This window comes from Arctopsyche grandis, chromosome 1 (assembly GCF_051622035.1).
Source record: "Arctopsyche grandis isolate Sample6627 chromosome 1, ASM5162203v2, whole genome shotgun sequence".
Taxonomy (NCBI): domain Eukaryota; kingdom Metazoa; phylum Arthropoda; class Insecta; order Trichoptera; family Hydropsychidae; genus Arctopsyche; species Arctopsyche grandis.
Genome location: NC_135355.1, coordinates 31,957,523 through 31,982,897, shown reverse-complemented (window position 1 = coordinate 31,982,897; position 25,375 = coordinate 31,957,523). Strand labels below are relative to the sequence as shown.

General features: G+C 32.0%; 1 protein-coding gene across 3 annotated transcripts in view; it reads left to right on the top strand.

Annotated features, from left to right (window-relative positions):
- The window catches only part of Drip (aquaporin homolog protein drip), a 72,140-nt gene that overhangs the window by 5,788 nt on the left and 40,977 nt on the right, over positions 1-25,375 (top strand). Inside the window, exons 1-2 of one of the 3 annotated variants that reach the window (XM_077430294.1) lie at positions 24,538-24,619; positions 25,218-25,351. The exons of the other annotated variants lie outside the window; for them this stretch is intronic. Of the exons in view, the coding sequence (XP_077286420.1) occupies positions 25,321-25,351 (31 nt within the window). The 5' untranslated portion in view covers positions 24,538-24,619; positions 25,218-25,320. Of the gene's footprint in view, positions 1-24,537; positions 24,620-25,217; positions 25,352-25,375 lie in introns of those variants that run through there. 3 annotated transcript variants of the gene reach the window in all.

Below are 25,375 nucleotides of genomic sequence, written 5' to 3'. Positions count from 1 at the left end.
TATATATACTTATATATATATATATATATATATATATATATATATATATATATATATATATATATATATATATATATATATATATATATATATATATATATATGTATGTATTGAATAATATAATTCAACTCAGCCTGAATTTACTTTCGAAATTCCTTAGAATTAAAAGAGCATACAAACTGGAAAGCTTTCTAGTGTTGATTACGGATTTACAACTACTTCATAGTCAAATATTTAAACATGTTTTATATGGATTTAACACTTAATGGGGTTACTCAAATATACATTTTAAAGTTAAATGTATAAATGATGTTATAGTGTAGGTATATATGTATATATACAATATTATATATGTATGTATATGTATATTTGGCGAATCGACATTTACCTTGAACTTTCATCCGCGAGCCTTCTTCTCACTACCTGACCACTTTATCGCATTTGCATACGACTCGTATACATAAAATAGTCAAAACTGCGAGACTGTAACTTTTGAATAGCGGTTCTTGCGAATTTAATTATAATTGTATTATAATGCCTCGTAAAAAAGTCTCACTCCAGACAAAAAACGTACGAAAATAGTAATAAACGAAAAAAACGTATCACGTGCGATACTTTTTCTTGTGGCTTTGTGATTGATCGTGCCACATATGCATAGGTACATAAATACATACATATGTACATACATATATGTACATTATTATAGAGAAGACACTCGGTGATTAATTGCGCAAGCTGTGGGTTTGATTTTTGCACAAACCTACACAGCCAGTCGCGGTAATAGAAAAGGTAGTTATATATTATATAATGAATTTGTGTATCACGCAACCATTGAAAAGTATCGGAATTTTTCGCGTGCGTTTCGATTTTCAACAATCGTAAACATTCAAAAATAGACACAGCCGCGTAATTTCCTCGTTATAAATATATAATATTTTATATTCGTTACATTATGCGAATGTTTTGGTATTGATTTTCCACCGAGAAAATGGTACAACCAGCCACGGCGAATCGGAGAGATGTCGATGACACGATTCGTTCTCCTTTTTTTTCTTCTCATTTGAATTTAGATACGTTTACGTGAGAAAAAGCGGAAAATTCTCCGAGTAGCATTGGTTTGAAATTTTTGAAAAATTGAAGCATCTTTTCAATGGAGCGTCTTTTTGAATATGCATCGACTTATTTCAATACTTTTCAAAAAGAACTGTATTTACATATACATATATATATATATATATATACATATGTATGTATGTATATAGTTGTTTTTGTATTTCGCGTTGTCTTAGTAGATTATTTAAGGCTCTTCTAGTGTTTTAATCTACATTTCAAATTTGAATAGATTTATTTTTAATATATCTTCGTATATACATATACATATACTATATTTTTATTGCATGTATTATATTTTATTTTAATAAACATATACCACAGTGTCTTAACAGATTAGCCCAATATGAAACTGTAGCCAGATAATATATGTACATATACAGAATAATATAATATATAAAATCATACAGATATTACATAAAAACTATATAAAAAACTTTTTTTTAATTTTTTTTTAATAATAAATGTATATGTATATATTTTTTTAAATATATACCAGGAAGGCCTTACAGGTAACCCCAATGCGCCTTCCTGGTCAATTAAAAACATTGCAGCATTTTTTTAGTATACATGTCGCTGAAATACGAGACACTGATAAACTCGCAAATTAACGAGACATCTATGAGATTTACATTAATCAATCTCAAATAGTGGTGACATAGTATGAAGGTAGGAAGGATATTTAGCCAATTTTACCGGGAACCGTTTCAACAATGAAATCAGCGAAAATTGGCAAACTCTGATAGGAAACGATCGACCTGGAGTCACAAATATCCAGGTCTGACCAGCAGCACTACTCTAAACTACTAAAAATTCAGCACTACTAAAAATTCTTTTCAATCGAGGTCAGATCACGGGATTGAACCAGGCATCTCTCGACTCTAAGCAGAAGCTTTACGGCCGAGCTATGCTGCTGGCTAATTTATGTATGTAAGACCAGTGGTTAGCTTGTAATTTTTTCAACTGATAGCGTCAAGGGTTCAATACCTAGCCCGTTGCTGCTGGCCAGACCTTGAATATGTGACTAGCTCGATCGTTTCCTATCAGAGTTAGCCAATGTATCTGATTTAATTGAAACGATTCCAACAAATTGAAAATTTTGGCCAATTTTTCGCAAAATTCGAGTTTTCAGCAACTTGAATTTGCTAATTTATAAAATTTTATAAAATTTTTTGTCAAATTTATCTATATGATATGATCTTTTTTTATGTTTATAACTGGCGAGGAAAATGCATTAGGGTTTGACCGTTGGGTCTTCCTAGTGTATACAAACATACATATGTATCTATGTATGTTTGTACGGGCACGAACTGTAATGATGATTTTTTTTTTATTTATTTGACCGATATGTAAATCTACAGTTTAAAGTTTAGATGCAACCAATCTTACTACGAAATTGTCTGGAAAAAGTTTTTTTTTTTTAATTTTCACCAGCCTGAGCAACGCCGGTTGATTCGGCTATACATAGGAAGTTTGTGTATACATTATTACTGGATTTACGACTAATCACTGTATGTAATCAATCATAATATTATATGTATCATTCAATAAAAAATGTATTAATAAAGTCATTGCTCTAACCGCGGTATGATTCATAGTGTTTAAATTCTGATTAATTAAATTTCTGCTTAAATTCAAAAGTACAGACAGGTGTTTTTATTAATGCAATATTAAGCACGTTAATTTTTTTACCTTTCACCATTCGAATTAGATTTTTTTTTATTTCATAGAATTTCATTATGTTAATTCTTTTGGGTCAATTCATTATAACTGATTTATCATTTGTTTGTTTTTTATACGACTATTTTGCGCCAGACATTTAATGAATGACAGCTTTATTCATTGCAGTTTTTTTTTCGCCGAATCCGATGATAAAAGAAGCCGTTAAAAGTTTAAAGGATCCGTTGTCCGAATGAAAAAAATTGAATTTCCTAACTGTAATGTACACATCGAATGAAATATGATACTTAATTATAAAAAATTGAACGGCCATTCTATCGGATCTTATAATTATAGGATAATGTGAAATATTAGTGTCAAAATATCGCACGGACGAGTTAAAGTTTAATCGATTAATTAATATTATAAATTTGAGTAATTAATTGACGGTCGTCGAGCAAAGTGTGTGAGGGTCATCGTTTAAATTTCGATTTCATTTATTTTCGATATTAAAATTACCCGAAAAAAAACGCTCGTACGTTAAAAACACGGTCAAGTGTATGACGACTATGTTTAAATATAAAAATCGACGCTATTAAAAACGAAAGGTTAACGTTTTGCGAGCGTTATGCAGTCGCGAAAATTCCGGTTCGCGAAAAACCACGACCGCCAAATGCGGCAAACGTAATATTTTCACCTGTAAGTGGATTATGTGAACGATGGTTTTATTTACATTTAAATGCTTTACGGATATTGTTCAATGCTTGTGAATCGAATCGGACGGTTTGATTTTATTTAAACGTTGCCCGCGGGGAAATGTCAAGAGTGCGATTATTATTATATATTTACATAATTGTATAATTTTTTGATTAATAATGTACGAGCGAGAGTGACGAGGGTTAATTTTTTAAAATACTTGCATATAGATATTGAAATTTTAAAGGAAATTGTTATTTTATTTGAGTAGGCGTTGAGAAACTTTCGTCCCTATACATATGTATATACACTTATACATAATATTATATATGGATTCTTACAAAACCATTCTCGGCTTTTTTCCTAAAATATTTCTTTCAACATACTACATACAAGTTTTTAGTATCATCCCTAATTTTCATATTTATTTTATTGACGTCAAAATAGGTCATTTTGGGCTGCGTATATTTCATAAAGCTCGCTTTTTTTACGACATTTTTTGTGTTTAAAATAAAGATAAATATCGAAAGAAGCTCTCGAGAATTTTTTTTTTTTTTTAAATGACCATTTTCTGGAAAAAACCGCTTCCGCCATACAGATGGTCGTTGTTGGCGTGTTGCGCTTTGTATGGGGGTTTCTGGCAAAACGGTGACTTTGAATTTTCGCTAATCAGTCAAAACCAATCATAATCGTCCCAATTAAATAACAATTACGAAATATTGGGCGTTAGTAATATTTAAAAAAATCGTACTTTTTCTAAAAATCAAAAATATACGTGATAAAAGCCCACTTTTCAAAATTTTTGTCAATACAAATCTATTGCTTGGAGGCACACGACATTGTTAAAAAATGCATGAAAGTTTTTATTCTACGTTTTCTTGGTGCAATGCAAGTTTTCCACTACTGATCCAGTATACTGAATTAGATTACACTGTTATTTTATTTATTTAACATACTTGGGGGAGGCGGCAAAGCATATAAACCCAACGGGCTTTAAGAGAGGAAAAAATATTCAAAGTTACAATAATGAAATAAAAGACAGGAAAAAATTAAAATGAAAAATATAGCAAAATAAAAGGAAATACAAAAAGATAAAAAAATAAAACAGTAAAATGTTTACTAAAATAAATTGAAAATATAAAAAGAAATGAAGATATTGCAAAAGAAGAATGAAAAAATCCTTTTGGTTTAAGAATAGCTTGTTTTTAAAAAATATTAAGGTTTTCAGAATTTACTAAATTTGCTACTGAACTTACTATTTCAAACTTTAACCACTTACTTAATCTCGAATCAATTTATTCGATTTTTTTTTAAGAGTCTGAGAGAGTGACCTCTAATATGAGTGTCGTCATTGAACACAAAGAGGTTGGAAATAGGACAATAATTGTCATTTTAATGATTGCTTAATATTTTATAGACTTCGATTAAGTCACCTCTTATTCTTCTCGTCTCCAGTTTGGTTACATTCATTCTTTTCAACCTCTCATTATAATTTTATAAATGAGTATTCCATATATTAAGAGCGTATTGTAATTGGGGGCCTGGTGAAAAATTTATAAATTTTTGTTAACGTGTTTAATTTGAGAAAATCGAATACACGTTTGATAAATACATACATAGGTACAATAAAAATGAGTAATTTGAAAAATATGTATGTATCTGAATGTTTCTCGTTCTCAATTTTAATAAGCACTCCGTGGGATATTGCCAGTACCACTTATGTATACATATGTATGTATGTTAAGAGCTAACTAACACGTTGCAGTCGGGAGCTTTACGCGCATTTTTTTTCCACGCGTATACGCGCGTTGCCGAATCGGCCAGGGTTGCGCAATCGTTTCGTTTTATATTTGATTTTTTTTTTGCACCGTGTCTGAATGAAGTTTTCATTGATGATTGGCGCGAACCGGTCGCCGCTCTACTTGAGCCCACACACTCACGATACTTTTTCGCGTGCGAGTGTCGCAACGTGTGAACGTGTGACCCTATTAGGGTTCAAAGCGTTTGATTAATTATGCCGAACGTATGTACATACATATGTACGTATGTATGTACGTACATACACCACCGTAGCCGTGTCTGGTTGTGCTTATTTTTCGCACTCCCACAGTCTGCTTTTCGTTTTCGTTTCGGTTCGAGTGCAACGATGACGATGACGCGTTTGATTTATGGGGTCGCGATTCGCGTCCGTCGTCGACATTTAATTTTTTTCGGTTCGTTGAAAAGCCGATTTTTAATGTGTTTGTCCGGTTTTTTTCGTGTGTCTGTAAAGCAATCAATGTAAAATCTTGATTTTTGATTTTTAAATGCTTTTTATTATTACGAAATTATGTTCACAATACATCTTATATCTATTTTAATAGCTACTGATCTACTGATCATTTTCTAATTTACAATTTTAATTTAATTTGGTTAGTAATCACAGTATTATATTATTCTAATGTTAATCTAAAGCAAATAGGAAAAAGAGCTCAAAAACCTATTTACAATCCTTATAAATGTTCATAATACATCTAATACATAATATTAATTAAAGACTCTCTAAAGTCGATGACCTAAAGCAGATTGTGTTTAGGCAATCTGTGTTTATACCTGAAGGGTATAGACATTTTGTTGTAATCACCGAGACTCTTCACAAGTGTGTTAGTATGGTTATTAGTGATTCTGTCATAGAATCTACTGATTAGTTTGTTAGTAATGTCTGTAACAAACGGAATATTATATTTGGCATGCAGTTTTTTCAGGTTAGTATATATGGGTGTATTATAAATTATTTTTAGGGATTTATTTTGTATTACTTGGAGCTTGGAAAGGTTAGTATTCGAGGCGTTATTCCATACAGGTGAAGCATAGGTTAATAATGGTAATATGAGCGCGCGATGATAAGTAACTATGGCGATTAAATATTGGATATATTGAGGATATACCCCGCATCGCCTTGCATTTCGCTGCCTCAATGTGAGGTGCCCATCTCATTCTTTTATCAAACGTTACTCCCAAATATTTTATTACTGACTACCATTACATTGTAGCTTGAAAAAAGTCGAACCATTTGTATATATGTACATATGAATGAGTATCATCCGTAAAAATATCACATTGACATTTTAAAAAGCCCCGTTATAATATATGTAATTATGTATATAAAATTGTTTTTGTAATTACATATTTGTCAGAAACCCGTTGTCATGAAAATCGTAAGGCACCACTGTATGTACGTATGTACATATATATGTACATATTTTATTTTATATACATACATATGTTTACATATTTACTAGGAAGGCCTAACGGACAAACCCTAGGCGTCTTTCTGGCTAATTAAATAAAAATGGAAATAATCATTGAATAAATGAAAAAAAATGTACGCAAACACATACATATGTACACATACACATATACGCACATACTTATATGCACACATATGTATATACCAAGGATGCCCAGCCATTTTTTATTTGCGATTAGGGGCGGCTCGTTCTAAGGAGCACTGGTTAACTAACAAATTTATGTCAATTTTTGTTTTTTTTTTATTATCTTAATTTTCAGTATCCAGCACCTTGGGTCCATCGGCTTAGCCGCCTTTAAAAATAATTCTTAAGTAAATAAATTAGATAAAATATTATTAATGAGATCATTGACACTGTCCAGATTTGTAAATGTTTTCAATGTCGGGATTATACAATGAGGGTGTATAATCATTAGCAATGATCAAGATGTTTATCGCTTTAAAAAAATCGTGTATCTAATTTTATAATATCCATATCGGAAAGTGTGAATTCAACCAAATATTAGCATTGATCAAGATGTTTATCGCATTAAAAAAATCGTGTATCTAATTTTAAAATATCCATATCGGAAAGTGCGAATTCAGCCAAATATTATATTGCATACGTGGAACCAAAATAAAGCATCAATATTTTTGTCGCCTTTGTCAGGATTTGGTATTTATCTACATACATACATATTTCATATGTACATATATATGAGCCGTTGTATTTGGAAGTGGCGTAAGTCCACTTTTCATTATTTCGATAAGTATCTCGCAAGACATTAAATAAAATGTTTTACCTTTTACAATATGTATTTAAAATAACTGGTGGCCTATTAAACGTTTATTCTGCTCTTCCGATATTCTGGACATATCGAATTAAAATAAGTGATAACAATTTGTGATTTAAGTCAAACAGAAATAGTGTTTTTGGAACTGAAAATTTGGACTTTGGCCACTTTCGAATATAACAGTTCACATTTTCGACTTAAAATCACGCCACGATTGACTGTTTGGTTGGGCAGCCCTGGTATATACCCAAAACTAAATGAATAGAATGATATAAAAAATGCTCGAATTAAATTGTTGTATTAGTACTGTGATGTGAGAATATGAGAGAGAGTATCTACTGTCTGTGCATTCGTGGGTGAACAATACAGACCCCCGGATTACGCTAACGGGACTCGAGTAAGTGCCCGTTAAGAAAGGATACGCTGGATTTCTCATAGACTACATGCCTAGACAATATACACGTTAATGGATCGGGGAAGCTATGCTGGGCAACTTGTCCTTTATAGAGCGAAAACACACAGCGATGAACGTGGCACATGGTTTTTTTAGGTAGTTTTAAAAGTGCAAAAAAATATGGCGTGCCTCGCACAGCTGTATTCATGGCACGTCCAGCACGTACCGTCCCAAAATTACTCCCTGGAGTGTTTTCGGTAAAATTGTATCCTTTTAATTATCCTTGCTTGGCAGTGATCGATAGCAGTGTATCCCATATTTGAAAAAAAATATTTATTTATTTATATAGCAAACTGCTAATACATACATATAACCAGTGGCGGCTCGTGGATAAGATATCTGGGGGTGCTGATATCTTATCCACAAAAATGTTTATTTGGATTATATTTTACTATTAACATCAAAATTATCACAATTAAACATTATATGTATTTTATTTCATTTAAAAATTGATTCTTCTGTCATTTTTCCTTGAAAAAAGGTCTATCACCTTTTCGTTAAATTTTTCACTGTTCATAATCATTTTTTTTTCAATTGACAGTATAGACAAAGCCGTCAATCTTTCTTGAACCATTGTGTTTCTTATATACATATGTATGTCTTTATTCTATTTATTGATGAAAAACACCGTTCTGGCTCAGAGGTAGTTGAAGTTGTAAGCAGAATTTGAATAAGTTTTGTTATTTCCACACGAACTTTGGATAAATTGATTGCAAAAATAAGTTTTAAAAATATTAATTAATCATTAATACTATGTATTTCTTTCCTTGAGTAAAACACTTCTACTTCAGTTTGAAGTTTTTCTTTATCTAGCATTGGATATGATTCAACGGTTAGTAGTAGATCTTCCATTGGGATTTTATTACAGTACTTTTCAAAATTTTCTTTATTAAATAATATCACAGCTTTTCATTCATTAGAAAAAGCATATCTTGCTTTTATATCCTTAATAATAACATCGCACATATTTTTGGATTCTATAATATGTGCGATAATATATGCATATAATATATGCATCACATATTTTTGGTTTCAATTCGCTATAAGAATCTCGTATTTGTATAATGACATTAGTAAAACTTAAGTTTTCTTTAATTGAAAATGCATCGATATTACTAGATTGCATCTGGTTATAAATAATTTCTACATGCGGCATTAACTTGTTTTAATGTTAAAAAGTTCTGACTAAAATAAAATAAATAAAATATTGTATTCAGTAAATTGGTAGAATCTGTTATTGTATTATCAGTATTTTCGGAAGAATATTTAAGTTCTTGAAAACATTGGCTCAGCTTCTCTTGATTTTTATACCATCTTAAATACTTAGAGTGACGTGTAGAAGGAAGTGTAGAAAGGTAGAAAGTGTTAGAGGTGTAGAAAGAAAGACCAAAGGTGCAGAAGAAATGACGAAAAGTGAGGAGCGTGTCGAGCGCGCGGCGCGCACACAAAGGCAACAAGAAATGTGTATACTGTTGGGAGTGCAGTACGGACCAAGCTTCTAGCTGCCCCCGCGCCCCTCCTTCGCCCACTCGAGCAATTCCATCGAAAACCGTACTGCACAAAATCATATGATATTATTACCACGATGTATGATCATTATTGGATGTATCGGTGTGCGGGCGAGCTTAATACACGCTTAAATAATATTGATATTTTCATATAATATACATACATACATTTATGTATATAGTAATATTAATTTTTTCTCAAATTCCTTGGGGGTGCTGCAGTACCGCAGTGCGTATGGACGAGCCGCCACTGCATATAACACAAAATAACAAAACAACAACAAAAAATTATAAATCATCTTCCACAAAGGTATCCATTAACACCCTTCAAGAAAGCATCAATGTTATTAGAACTTCTAATATAGGAGAACTTTTTGACGTTCCACGTGACACATTGCTTGCTGTGTGTTTTCGCCCATAAAGAGTAGGCACACGGTAGATCAGTTTATTCTGGAGTGAGCGGTGGCTAGGTGTGGACCTCCCGAATCGTTTAATAAATGCTGTGAAGCGACTTTGGCCTTTCATTTGGATCGTGAACCCCTCCCTACGCAACAGTATTTTAATAAATTAGATATGTATTTCCTCTGCTTCTAATACGGCGTCATAGTACAGTAAAATGAAAGTATTTATTTCAAACTGATTTAGAATGCTTGTAAATAAATTCGGTGTTGGTTGAATTTTTTCGTACATAAGATAAAACTACATTCATTTGAAAAAAATCTTAAATAAAGGAGGTATGTATGTAAAAAGAAAGTAGAACAGTTGAACACTTTCAGCACTCCGCTCCGTTCGAACTCCTTCCCCCGCCGGGTTACATCGCCCCAATTCCGACCGTGCAAAATCACCAGAATTCGAATGCAAAGCTCGCAACGCGATTCATCTCATTGTCAGTGTTAATATATTCCAGAGTCCGGCGAGCTTTTTGATCGAGGTGTGTCGACAGTCGGAATGCAGATACATAGGTGGTGTGCGTATGTGTTGAATATGCCAAGTGTGCCAAGTTGCTTCCGCGCAAACACGTTTTTCCCATGCGGCCGGCAGTCAATGTGTTGAATGGAGTTCATTGTCACGAGCGGTGTGTGTGTGTGTTTGTGTTTTAATCGCATGCTCTCGCGAACCCCGGACACTTCTGCTCACCTGAACTTGACCCAAAAATGGACACTCGGCCATCAAACTATTGTCTTTCTCTCTCTCTCTTACCGTTTCTTTAGGATAATACAATCAGCGGATTGTCAGATGTGAGCATCGGGCAGATCCTGTCAATTTTTAAATCGATCGACTAAAATAATGTATAACATGAGAAAACGTTTTGCTATTTTTTACTTTGTTTTTCGGACTTTCACTCAATGCAGTCCGGCTTATCATATTGAAAGCAAAGCTTGCATGAGTGATTGTTGTTTGTATATAGATATAAAAAGTCTTATCAAAACATTTGTATGTTTCAAATTTGCTGTCACATTTACAAATTATCTTATTGATGGATTTATGATTAACGGCGCATGCATGTCTTGAGCTTTATATTTTATAGACATACATATATATGAGATTAAGTGGGATTTTTTCGCACGCTCTGATTCTAAGAATCATTCGGGTATTACCGAGATAATGATTATTATTAGTTATGTATAATATAATTGGGTCATTTTTCGGATGTACAATGAGCCAATTTGCGAAAAAGTGTGTTTAAACATTTCGAATATTTAAAAAAAATAAGTGAGGCGTTAAATATATTGTATAATTTTTTATTAACTTATTAAGCCTACATCGACCGCAAAAGTATTTTCTACAGCGAGATCAATCAAGGGGAAACTTTTAATTTTAAATAAATATTGTTGTTGTGAATATGCTTTTTACTTTATCTATGTACGTAGTAACAATAGATGAAGTTTTGTGATCATGCGAAAATTCGAACTCGAGATTTTGACAGATTCGAACTCAGAATCGATTACTGATCACGTTTTCATGATCTAGAAAAAATGTGTGTGTGTGTGTGTGTGTCTGTGTGTTTTGGGGATTTTTTGAACACCGTTAGTCCTATCGAACTAAAACTTGATATCGGGTACTGAAATTCTTATAGACATGACGAAAATTTTTTTCAAACTTTTAAGTTGACCGGAAATGGTACCTCCCCTTATAGGTATCCTCTTTTTTTTAAGTTTTTGAATTCAATTATCTCTCAAACCGCTAACTGAATCGAAATAATTTTTTTTACATGTAATAGAAATAATAATATCTATAACCTTATATTTTTTAAATATTTTTATCTGAACCGGAAGTAGTATTTTTTCTCTAGAGAATCGAGGTTTTTTATTTTTTTCTCAGAAACCTTTTGGTTTATTGAAGTGAAATTTTATATCTAATTTTTTTTCAAAATCTAAAAATTTATATAATTTTTCGGATATATTCGAATAGTCGAATATATTGGAGTATATATACATATTCAATTGTGGCACGTGTTTGAACTGAATTCCTATTTTGAAAAAGTCAAATACTACCTGTTCATTTGTTATGTACCTATATTAAAAAATATATGAGCAATCGATATCAATTTGCTTATTTTTATCGCGAAAGACCGATGCGCACCTTTCACTCGCGTTTTGTTTGCAAACGAGTAAGCGAACACTTTGCGCAATCGTTATTTTATTATGATATTTGCGAATTTGTTTGTTTACTCTCGAAATTGGCCGTTGCGCAATGACATCGTGGTAATTTTTTTTCTCTTATTACTATATGTCTATGACAAACGCACGCGATCTTCGACTTCATTTTTTTTTTCCGTCTTCTGTTTGTTCGATTTTGCCAGAGCGTAATATGTATGTGTAATATAATACTGAATGGTTCATAAGAAACGAAAGGTTATAAATCAAACAGCACTCTATCAATTTTTTGTGTAAATATAATTAATTGACAGATAAATATAGGTAAAAGTATGCCATTTTTAAATGTTTACATGCGGCAAATTATATCAATCAACTTGGAGCTTGGAGCCATTCTACTCGGTGTTTCTTCATTGATTTTATATTGCAGTCTTCAGTTCTTCCAGTGAGCGAGGCTTTTCTTTGCACACGTGTACTTTAAGATAATCCCACAAATAAAAATCACACATGGAAAGACCAGGAGACATGACCAAAGTGGAATTACTAAAATTCACCAATTAGGGAGCAACGCTTGAACTTCTGTCAGTGAAGATCTGGCTGTATGAGTTCAGTCTTGCTGGAATCATATGTACACTTTTCCTGTTGATTCCTCGTCTTCATAGCTCTGGTTATATGTATTCATAATGTTATATGTATTCGTTGTTGCTGGAGCAGTTGGGACTTTATGTCCCTAATCACTATGTGCGTGGTAGACATCATCATTTGCTGGCTGTACCTCCTGGCCGCACAGTTCTTTTTCGAATGGCTCCTATTCCAAGAGCTATTCGACTTCTTAATGAAATCGTTGCTGCCGAGACTGAATGTGATATTTTCCACCTTAGTGAGCGTAAATTGTCGGAAATTACTCTAACCCATTTATCTGGTAGTCTGCGCTCATCATGTTTTTCATGATTGATTGTGATTTATGAGTGAAATTTTGATTAACTCTCTTCCATTTGGGCCTTACAGGGATGTTTTGTATTTGTAGTTGTTTCTTACATATTTATTGAAACTGCCTGTAGGTGCAAGGCATTCCTTATGCTATATTTTTTTATTTGATATTTTTACTTTATCTTTTATTATTAAATGCTATTTTTTATGTTTATGTATGGATGTATTTATGTTTATGTTCAAATGTATTTTTTTATGTATAATTGATGAGTATATTATTTTCGTTATGTATTAATTTATGTTTAATTGTTATTTTGTTTTTTTTGTGTTATATTTTTTGACCATTGTGGCGCTTTAGGAATTCCTGTTATGCCACAATGGTCTGTTTAGAATAAAATAAATAAATAATTACTGGCGTGATAAAGTAGCATATTGTAAAGAGTCGAACAATTACCATTATACATAGGTTATTTCTCTTTCTAGATGCCGAGTAACTACATAATTACAAAAACGTCCGTTTCTTATGAACCACTCTTTAGAAGCAGTTTCGTGTATTTATTTATTTAATAAGCGAGAGGGGATTAATTTCGAATTCGTTCTCGCGAATTTGATTCGACTTGACGATGACTAAGCTCGTATAATTTAAGCGACCATTTCAATATAGTAATGATGTTATAACATTTTACAGTAAAGCAGGATCCGATAACGATAAAGTAGATCGACGGATAACTGTTTCGTGTGATTAACCTCGAATTGCTCGTTTTACATGTATGCACACTTTTTCCTGTTTTAAGATGCACATTTTATCATGGAGACGTGCTTAAACTTATGTATGTATGTATATAGGCATGGAAAATGAGAATCGCGAAGTATGTATATAGGTATTATGTACTTTGAATGTCCTACTATTCAAAAGTAGGTGTCACACATGAGGTGACGCTTTAGAAAACTATACATTCTCTTTTGGTAATTTGATTCATACTTTAGATAGCTTTTATGAATTTATTATATATCACATGCTTTTGAATGTATGTATCTATATATATGTAGGGACCAATTGAGAAGTGATATGGATGTAGGCAGATTTTGTTAAATATAATCATCTTAAAACGGTTTTAACGATCGCAATAGTCTGAAATATACTTTTTGCATTAGGCCTACCGTTACATCTTCATAATTCATGGTGCTAGTGTCGCCACATATGTACATATACAACTTTATAAAGATGTCTGTTCTAGGTTGAGATATAATTTATTAAATATTTAATGCTAATTCTATAATCGAACGGGAAAAAAATGAGGCTACGACATTTATATCCTGATTTGTGAGTTTTTTCTGTTACAATATTATTTTCTTTCCTTATAATGTTGATATATTTTTTATGATTGCTTTTTTTGTTCAATATATAATGGAGTAGTGATGCGTGATTGATTTTGTAGTGTATCCGGGAAACTGTCTCATTTTCCGACAGAAATATCATTTAAACTTTATCCAATAGCGGTTGGTCTTATGTTGAAAGGTATAGTAGTAAGAACAAACTTAAAAGTGCGGGACGGGGCGCATAGTTTGGACTCCAGCTGTTATAGGCGTGTCTTTGTGACATTGTTAATTCACACGATGTAATTATTTCGACATGTCTCTTTTACATTTCTTCAAATATGGCAATCACCGGTGTCAAACTTTGGACAATACAAAGGATAATATATCACCGAAAACACTCCAGGGGGTGAGGTTTGCGAAGGGCCGCGACGTTATAGATTTGACCTTGCAGCGTTTTTTTTTTGCATCTGCAAAACTATCAAGAAGCATGTACCGCGTTCTTCTATGTGTTTTTATTGTAAAAACGCACTCAGCAGTGCGGCACGGGACGTATAGATAAACTCCAGCTGTAAAGGGGGTGTTTTTATGTCACTCTTAATTCGTATGATATTAATATTTCGACAATTTTCTCCTGCATTTCTTCCAATATGGGAATATTCACTTTCAATCACTGTCAAACATATCTATGTATGTCAATACAAGAATATCACCGAAAATACTCCAGGGGGTGACGTTTGCGAAGGGACGTGACGCTATATGTAGATTTGACATTGCAGCGTTTTTTTGCTTGTGCAAAACTATCTAAAACGAATCACGTGCCGTGTTCTTCTCTGTGTGTCTTTATGTTAAGACTCCAGCTGCGATGGGCGCGTCTTTATATCACTATTTATTTATTTATTTGTATAATTTTAGCTAATTACCTAATTTAATACAACTTCTATTTTTAATCAAATACATAATTTAATTAACTTGACTCTAAAATTATATAAATACTAAGCTCATATGAACTGTCTCTCACAGAGGTGTCTCCTCGCACCTCGCAAGAATGCATCCACGGTCTTAGAAGACCTGACACATTTAGGGAGGGCATTGTACATGAGCACACCCCTGTAAAATACAGTTAATTCAAACCATATTATTGTTTCGGCAAGTTCCTCTTAAAATTTCTTCAAATATGCAAATTTCCGCTATCAATCACTGTCAAACATACTATACGGACAAAATATCACTGAAAATACTTCAGGGGTGAGGTTTGCGAAGGGACGCGACAATATAGATTTTGCGGACCAGCCTGTTTGTTGCATGCATAAAACTCTCTGTGTCTATCATTACCAGACGAAATTCCACATCAAGTTAGCAATAGCGATAATGCAACTCAAAAACCGATCAAAAACATTTTTAAAAAGTGCACATTCTGGAAATTGACACTATTTAATCGTCTTTCGGGACTGCAGGTTGCGCAAAACGGCGACCGCATGTCTCGCAGCATCTAAGTTGAATTTTTGCGATTGCGCGAATCTGCGAGACGAGTCACGTGTGATGCAACTCCAAAAAAATTGATACGGATTGATTGAGCGCGTGAGGTGCTCGCAGTGCTCTAAGGGCAATGCCGGCAAAGTTCCCACGCCGCTGCAATTGCGCAAACACAATTGACACCGATCTCAAACACATATGTATGCATTCGTATGTATGTATGTATATATGTGTATATGATCATCTTTTTGGCCGCGTTTCGTTTTCGCAATCGCGTCGGCCACCGTCTTCAGGGCCCACACGCGCCGAAATCAGTGACATCCGCCCCGTGAGATGATTGCGCAATCGTCGTCATCTCCGAGACTCTCGAGTGAGAGAGAGAGACGTGCTTAATCTGTATCAAATTATTTTCAAGGTCTGCGGGGTTGGTTTGGATGTCTGGTTTTATACTTTTTGTGCTTGTTTGGTTTGCTAATTGATTTTTTAACCGATACTATTGACCGATTATATTTTGTACGTTTTTTGGTTTGTTTTTGAGGAAATTGAATTAATTTTTATATGAAAACGTTTTGATATTAGAAAATTTTATATGTGACTATGTACGTATAGGTATGTAAGTCAAGTGTGTATTTTTTATTCTAAAATAATATTTTCCTTAATATGCATAAATACGTAATTACATTAATATGCAACGTGTACGTACATATGCTAACAAGTGTTTTGGCAGGCGTATTCGGCACTTTCCGAATATATAAAATAGCTATACGCAACAAGTACATTAATTTTAAGTTATTAAGAGGGCTGGACAGCAGCGCCTTGTCCATACAAATGTACTATACTTCTCCCTTCTTCAATTATGGCATTAGAGAAATTATTTTTTAATATGCTACGGATATCCACCATTGGGGTGCATCTATCGTTTTATTTTTTTGATTAATTATTTTCTATAAGAGCTAGGAGCCACCAAACATCTATATAATCGCCTCTTTTTTACACCCACGAAACGAGTCCAGCGTGCTTATTTAACGGTCGATTTAAAAAAAAATACGCCAATAGATGCACTTAAAGTATCTTTCTCATACCGATGATGAAATTTTTTTAAAAATTGGTCCAGTTTTGGAGGAGAAAATAGGAGAATACGAAACCTCGATTTTGTCAATTTAAAATACGTTTTATCTGGTCGAAGCGCACCTGTCGCATTCACTCAATATATATATTGATATATATTGTCGCATTCACTCGATATATACGTACACTCAATATATATATCGAAAAGGAACGGTAACAAAATTAAGGTTTCGGGTGTACAGCCCTCTTAATCTGATTGTCAATCAGTGATTGATCTTAAAAAAATGTTTATATATTTTGAAAATACTATTACGATACTACCTCATGATGCCAATATTGGTTGCCCCCGAGCTACACCGGTATTTAGTACTTGTACATATATAAATTTATATATTTTAAATTTGAAATCATATTCAAATAGTAGGTAGGATGGTTTTTGTGAATATATGATGAGGAACCGTTGAAACCAAAAACGAATCAAATGAATTGACAAACTCTGATAGGAAAAGATCACCTGCAGAAAGCACTGTTGAACGACACGGAATGAATTCTTTTAAATCGAGGTCAACCCACGGGATCGAACTTGGCAACCTCTCGGTGGTTTGAATTAACACAACCACCAACCTATACTGCTTTATATTTTGTTTGATTTCTTAAGATTGAGATCATATTGTTAACATAGTATGAGTACATAAGCGCTATCAAAGGTAAAACATTATTTTATAATGATTTAATATCATTTCACTTTGTCATATATGTACTTCACCTCTCAAACTTTAGTATTAATTATATATTTATCGTCTTGTTTTCAATGTGGACTGATTTTTTTTTTCATATGGTAGAGATCTCAATTCGAATGGTATTATTTTACCTACATTTCTGTTTTCAACCCGTTCTAAGCATCTGATGTTTGTTTTTTTAAGTCTGGACGCCAAATACAATTGTATTTTATTAAATACTATTTAAATCTAAAATAAATTTTAAAAAAATACTCCTACAAGTGTATGTCTTGGTTAAACTATCTACATATGTCTCTCTACAATGTTATATGTAAGTCAAAACAGATAAAAATAACAATAGCCGAAATTATTATATTATTTTCTAACCAAAATCAACTATTTTCCGTAGATAATATCTACTATTATATCTCAATTCGTAAAAATGTAGTTTTTGACATCACATCAACATGATATGGCACTTTGAACGCTTCATCAGATAGTAAAAAGTAGATCAAGAATATTTCGGAACTGATAGTTTTTCACTCGAAGCAATCAAAAGTTACAGATAACCAACTATCGATAGTTTCGATCGTGACAGGTGTGATAAATTTGTCAAAATTTGGCATTACAGATTAAATTATGGTCACGCTAGATGGTCTCATTAAAAATAATTTGAATTTATTGCATCGTAAAAACAATATCCTGAATTCATTTACATAGATTTATTAAATATGCCATTCAACAGTGCTAAAAGTTTTCCTCGCGTGCATTTCCGAACTAGTTTTCCCTGCGGAAAACAAACAAAATAAGCAAAAAGTACGCACGCAATCGGCATAATGGCTTTTATGTATATTCAGAATCTGAAATCGCTACGTTGGACGCTTCTCAAAATTCATTTCAATATATTTAAATAACTATATTTTTTATTATTTACTGAGTGTTTATTGGGATCGATTATTTTGTTGCGGTTTTATATACCTATAATGATTTTATACGTACGTACTATGCATGTATCTGTTAAGTAATCAACGAATTATTCATTTGATACGAACGATTAAATTTTATTGAAGAAAACTTATACTGCCACTTATTTAACGGAAAATCAAGACCTGTACGAATACAAAATAATTATAAAAATGATTAAAAACTTTGATTATGGAGTCATTATGCAAAAAATCTTATGTGTAATAGTTTGCAGAATGACCACTCGTTGATATCACTTCAAGATTATATAATACATATTGTAACTGTTTTGATTGATTTTTTAGATAAATTTTCCATTTAAACTCTTTACTGCTATGAATCATAAAAATGAACACGAATCTCCAGTAGGGCTATTATTGTCAGTGGGTAATTTTAGAGATAGCCGCACCTATTCATGGAATCACTATCGCTTTAATGGAAACGATCGGCCACGTGCAATTTTATTGACCGCTCACAGATTATCCTCATAGGTATATATGTACATACATACATTTGTTAGTATGTGTAATATATCAAATCTACGAACATTTCAAATCGATTTCCGGGTTCGTCAGGTTCTGCCGACCCCGAAAAACCGGTTGCACGTTGCAAACTAATGCACCTGGATGACCACTCTTCTAGCGCGTAACGGTTAATGCAACTATCGATGCGCCCATCAGTCAGATTGCGTCTGTTCGCATTCCTATATGCAGTTTTTCTTCCTGAAATTCTCCTCAAAACATGTAAAGCAGTCGTAAATCGTATGAAAAAATGAAAATTTCTGTAGATGCGTTAATACTAAATACCGAGAGGTTGCCGGGTTCGATCTTTGGATTGACCTCGATTGAAAATAATTCATTCCGTGTATTTCTGTAGTGCTGCTGGTTGACATGGATAATTGTAACTACAAACCGATCGTTTCCTATCAGAGTTTGCCGATTTATCTGATTTCATTGTTGAAACGGTTACTCATCAAATTAGCGAAACCATCCTACCAAATATGTCACCACTATTTGAATATGATTTCAAATATACAATATAAAATTAATATATGTACAAGATTATTACCATAGGAACAACCCGAAATGGCAGTGGGAAAATAAAAATAAAAAAATTGGGTCCGTTGTTAAACAAATATATAAAATGATAATTAAACAAATATATAAATTAAGTAATGTCATCAATCATTGATAAATCTTTTTAAAATTTTGATTATTTGAAGTTAGATTAGCACGGATAACATTTTACTGCAGACTGCATAAGTTTTGATTGATGAGCTGATAGTGAATTTGCAATAAGACTAGATTATTTATAAATAACGATTTCGTAAGATACTTGGTACCTGGTATTGTAATTGAAATATCAAATATTTTACCACTGAAGTTTATTATTGAATACCTCATGTACCTACGTACATATGTATGTTTCCATATTTGTACTGTTTTATTATCTTATTTATTTCAACAAACATTATACTATTCCGTAAAATTTCTCTACAGTGTAAATATTTGCACCAAATGTGACAAATGTTCATATACTATTTTTGGTCTGAAATATTGCTATTTTTGACAATGTATCGTAAATAAAAACTCAACCATTATCTGAAAAGAGTCTGAAAAATTGGCCGAGCAACATCGCGTTTGTATTTATAGCGAAAAGTATAGTGTGACTATGTCTAATGTAAATACAATAACTACACGCACTATGTGCGTCGCTAATCGCAATTTCATCGCGTAAACGATTTAACCGATTGCGAAACTTCTGTGATGCTAATTTTTACGGTGCTAATTAAAATTTGTATGCGAAAAGATCGTACTCGGTGTGTTTATTTATGTTTCATAAACATATGTAGGTACATGATTGCATAAGAAGACTCGATACGGTGCTTATTGTTATCGTCTTTGCATCTCAGAGTGAGCGGATCGAATCGAATGCTACGGGTGAATTTTGCAGTCAATTAAAATTGAATATTGTTATATAATATAATGAGGGTATTTTCACATTGTATGATAGGTTTTGAGGCGTATCATGTGTTTGGTATATTTATAATAAGCTTATATAATAATTATTAAAATATAAAATATCTATAAACTTATATACTTTTGAAATGAAGTGTTAAGATTTGTACTATTTAAACTAGTATTGAAAAAATAGAATATCACCATCACTCTAGAATATCACCATCATCATCATCTACAACCTTTTACCATCCACTGATGTGTGAAAGTCTCTCTAATACGCTTCCATTCGTCTCTGCTTAGCGTAATTCTCATCCTATCCCTTACATTTTTCTAATTTCATCCACCCGCCTTCCTTGCGCCCTTTATTTTAACCTTTTATACTCTCTTGGGTACCATTTCAACACTTGTCTTGTCCACCTTTCGTCCATGTTTCTAGCTACGTGAGCCACCCATTGACATTGCAATCTCTTCGCTCTATCCACTATGTCAACTATGCTTGTCATACTTTGCATCCACATATGTACATATGTTATGTCAAGCATAAAGCGTTCCATGCTTCGTACATACGACATCCTAATCACATTCATCGAAAATCTTTTTCTTCAGGCAAAGTGAGATTTTGGATTTAAAAAACGGCGTTAATTCGCCCAAATGCATAATTTAATACGGTTCCTTATTTATTTGCTACGGGACATATCTAAGATTTGACGTACATATTGTGTGTATATAATTACAAAATAATTCTTATGTTTTATTATCTAATGAAATAATATATGAGCCGCTATATTTGAAAGTGGCAAAAGTCCAATTTTCAGTTCCAAAAACATTATTTCTGTTTGACTTGGGTCACAAATTGCTATCACTTCTCTTAGTTCGATATGTCCAGAATCTCGGAAAATCAGAATAAACGTGTAATATTACAGGCCACCAGTTAATCATTAAATATTATATTAATCATTAAATATTATATTTAATGTTTTGCGAGGTATTTCTCGAAGAAAAGTGGTCTTATGCCACTTTCAATTATAGCGGCTCATATGTATGTATGTATGTAGATATACGTATATTCCTTCTAAAAATATATTAGTCAACAAGATATGTTGACTAATATATTTTTATTTGGTGATCCTAAATTGAAAAATGGTGATCAGGATTACCAAATTTGATTTAGGATTACCAAATTTGGTGATCCTAAATTGAAAATTATTGATTTATATAGCAGAAATGCTGAATTTCCTGGTGTTGCTGAGCCGATTAAAATTAGATGAAAAAAAGCCTTCCAAGGTGTCCGACTCCTTTCAAAAGTCTACGTAATAAATTAGAATATCGCCGGAGTGTATATCAAATGTATTGCTTATAAATTGAATAAACTGTAGATTTTTGTAACGAAATATAAATATGTAACTCTATGTAGTATGCATTTAGTGTTGCTATTTGTGCTATTTTATAACGAATGTAATAATCAGCCACTGTTTAATGTCGAAATAAGGGCTAGTTTCAAGTCCTACTGTACAACTTTTTATAAAATTCTCGTGTTGAAATCTGTATCGATTCAAGCAATAAGCATTTTGCATTACATTACGAAATTTTCATACTCGAGATTCAACATTAAGAAATGCAATTCTTTTTTTCAATTTTGATTGATTCAAATATGAATCAAATTCAATGTCATATTTTTATTATCAAGTGCAAGTGAATCTTAAGTTATACTGAATGTTTTATGTTCGAATTATGTATTGACAACAACGTAACATTAATTTAACGTTGAACTTTGCGTTGCATGTTGTAGATCGTGTGAAGTAAAATGCTGACACATTAAATCGTCCCAATAAAATTAAATGTTGAAAATATCTACAAAATTTATTTAAATATGTAAATAAAGGCGATGCACGTGTGTCTGTGACGCAAAATACTGACATTAGTAGAATTATTTATATATATTAAGCACAAATAGGTGTAATCTGTTTGTCGTAAAATTAAATTGAGATTATCTAGGACTCGCTATGTTTGATTTAATACTATAAAAAAACCGTCATTGTGTTTGGTATTCCGTTTATTCAACAGGTGTCAAACAATAACAAGTCACCTGCAGTCAATTAGCCATTGTTAACGGCTCAATGCAAACGAGACATAAATCATTCGTTGCAAATGAGAAAACTAATTTAAAACGGCTTACAATTTGAAGATTGCATTTTAAATTATCGTCGTAAAATGCGTTAAATAAAAAAAGACAATCAGCTTAAATCAGAGCACGTATGTAATGCATTTGACGCGTGTATCAATTTGATTGATGTTTAGAATTGTGCTGTATGTATCTATCATCGAAAATCGACGACGTCATCAATATGACGCTTATCAAATCATGCACTAAGCTTATATTGATTAAATTTGAAATTTGAAATAGAGGAAATTTCATGCATAATCGATCAACCGATCGAAACTATGGCCCGTAAATCCTGAAGTACAATTCTATACTTGACCCTGAATTTTGCCGCCATATTTTCTTATAAAAAGTGTATCAATTAAAAGTGCTTCCGTTTCATTCTATGTAGGTGTTTAAATGATTTTAAAACAATGATATTCAAATTTGAATGATGTTTCGAACGTGCTCGTTTCGACTTTGTGTGTACGTCTGTCTGTACCGTATGAATTTGATGGAAAACACCGTTTTTCTTTTAGAAACTCTGTTTATATTAATTATTTTGTTGAATATAATTGTAATATATATCGTTTATTTAAATTTTATTTGGTAAATTTATTTAAATTTACTAAACATGTGGCAGAAAAATCGGGTTTTCCACCAATTTTGCACGTATACTGTGCGGTTATTAGTTATTGAAACTACTAGTGGATGCCATATATTATACATACATATGTACGTAGCTATTAATTTTGATCAATTTGAATCATTTATAATTTAATAAATTTCAAAATACTTGATGAGTAAAACAAAAGTGTTAAATTAAGATTATTTTAATCAAATATTTTGAGTAGATAGAGAAAATGCACTTATGTACATACATATGTATCATTATGAGGTTTATTAAAATTTTGATAAAATATGTAAGCGCTTGATAATTATCAATGAATGAAATGCTAGTGATTAATACCGGTTTTTTTGTTGGTTTTTATCATTCCGGTAATATTTTTTTCGCACACTTATTAACGTCTACACATTGACCTTATGCGTTTTAGCATTGATACTGAGGAATTATGCAATCGATATGCAATCACGCTCGCTGATGTAGATATTATACATAAATCCACATGTTATTATAATTCAATATTCTAAAAATTGCTCGTCACGATCGTTTAAAAATTTATAGGATTGAAACGGCGGCGATTAACGACGGCCGTTAACACGTTAAAAAGTATTACGGAATCGATAATTTGCTATGATATATTTCGATACGAATTTTCAACCTCGGAGATTCGATTTATCGATGTTTTGAAATATGCATGTACGTATAATAATAATTCAGCTGATTGATGTGATGCGCCGAATTCAGATTTGTTTTTTGAAAAATATGTGAATTTTTGGACTTGAATTTCAACTTACAATAAAGTCACCGACTTAATAAATTGATCAAAAATTACATACATATTAAATCATAAAATAAATAAGTTACATTTTTATGATGATCGATTTAGATATGACAATTTTAAGATCAAATCTTATCAAATGCTGTTGATTGTTCAGCTATTTTTGCGATATTTTTTTATTGAATTGTGGCTACTATTTTAATTGAAATTATCTCTATTTACCATTGCAAAATAAAAATATGTAAATAATTATAGGCAATTAAATAATTCGTTTGATTTTTTGATATACGTGTCATGTTAATACCAAAATATCGTTTAAACAATTAGCAATCCGTTCGTTTTGATTATATAGCAATTAATTGTGTATTGAACATGCTGTTGTACTATTTATAAAATTTTAAAGAATCATCGCCGTTTAAATACGGCGTTTTTAATGTAATCATTGTTGCATTTGTGGAATGCATCGTCAGTCGATCGTTAACCACACGTTTCATCGGTCGTTTCACTTTAAAACTGCGTTTAATTTTTTAGATGATTTGAATAAAATACGAATAAAGTATATATTCAATATCGTTATGTGTTCATATTAGTAATATATTAATGATAATTTAACATTTTATTCAATTTTAATTCACGTAATCGATGTAAAGTTGTCTTTGCAGAGACTTAAACGGGCGTTTGTTTTTTTTTTATTTTTGAAGAAACCCAAGTTTTTAATGTTAAATTGTTTTGTCTTTTCTTTTGTATAAAAAAATATAATTTTGAAACGCAATTACATTCCGCAATAGGGTGATGAATTCGGCACGTTCTAATTAAAATTTTCTTGTTTGTACAAGTGCTCTGTAGAAACGAACGAAAACGTAATGCAACCTTTGAAAACGTGCCTAATTAGATCAATCTCACTTGTGTTTTATAATGTATTCATATGAATTCATATTCGTATTGTAATTGAGTCGTTAATAATTTATACGATTTTGTAATTTTATAGTGGCGATATTTGAGGAAATCGCTTTGAGCTGTTAAAAATAATACGTTGATTATTATTGTTTATTACATTAATTGTAGTGTCATAACATTTTAAACATTTTTAGCGTCGTTAATTTTTTTGCGTTTCAACATTAGCATATACTAATTTTATTGCGTGAATATTCAAGGAAAACTGCACGTTTTATTTTATTTTTTTATCATTTACTTGTAAAAATAAAATTTGTGTTCGATAATATACCTGTACATATATTAAAACGTGATACATTCAACATGAAGATTCAATTTGTAGATATTGTCGAAAGTAAGTATCGTATTGCCAAAAAAG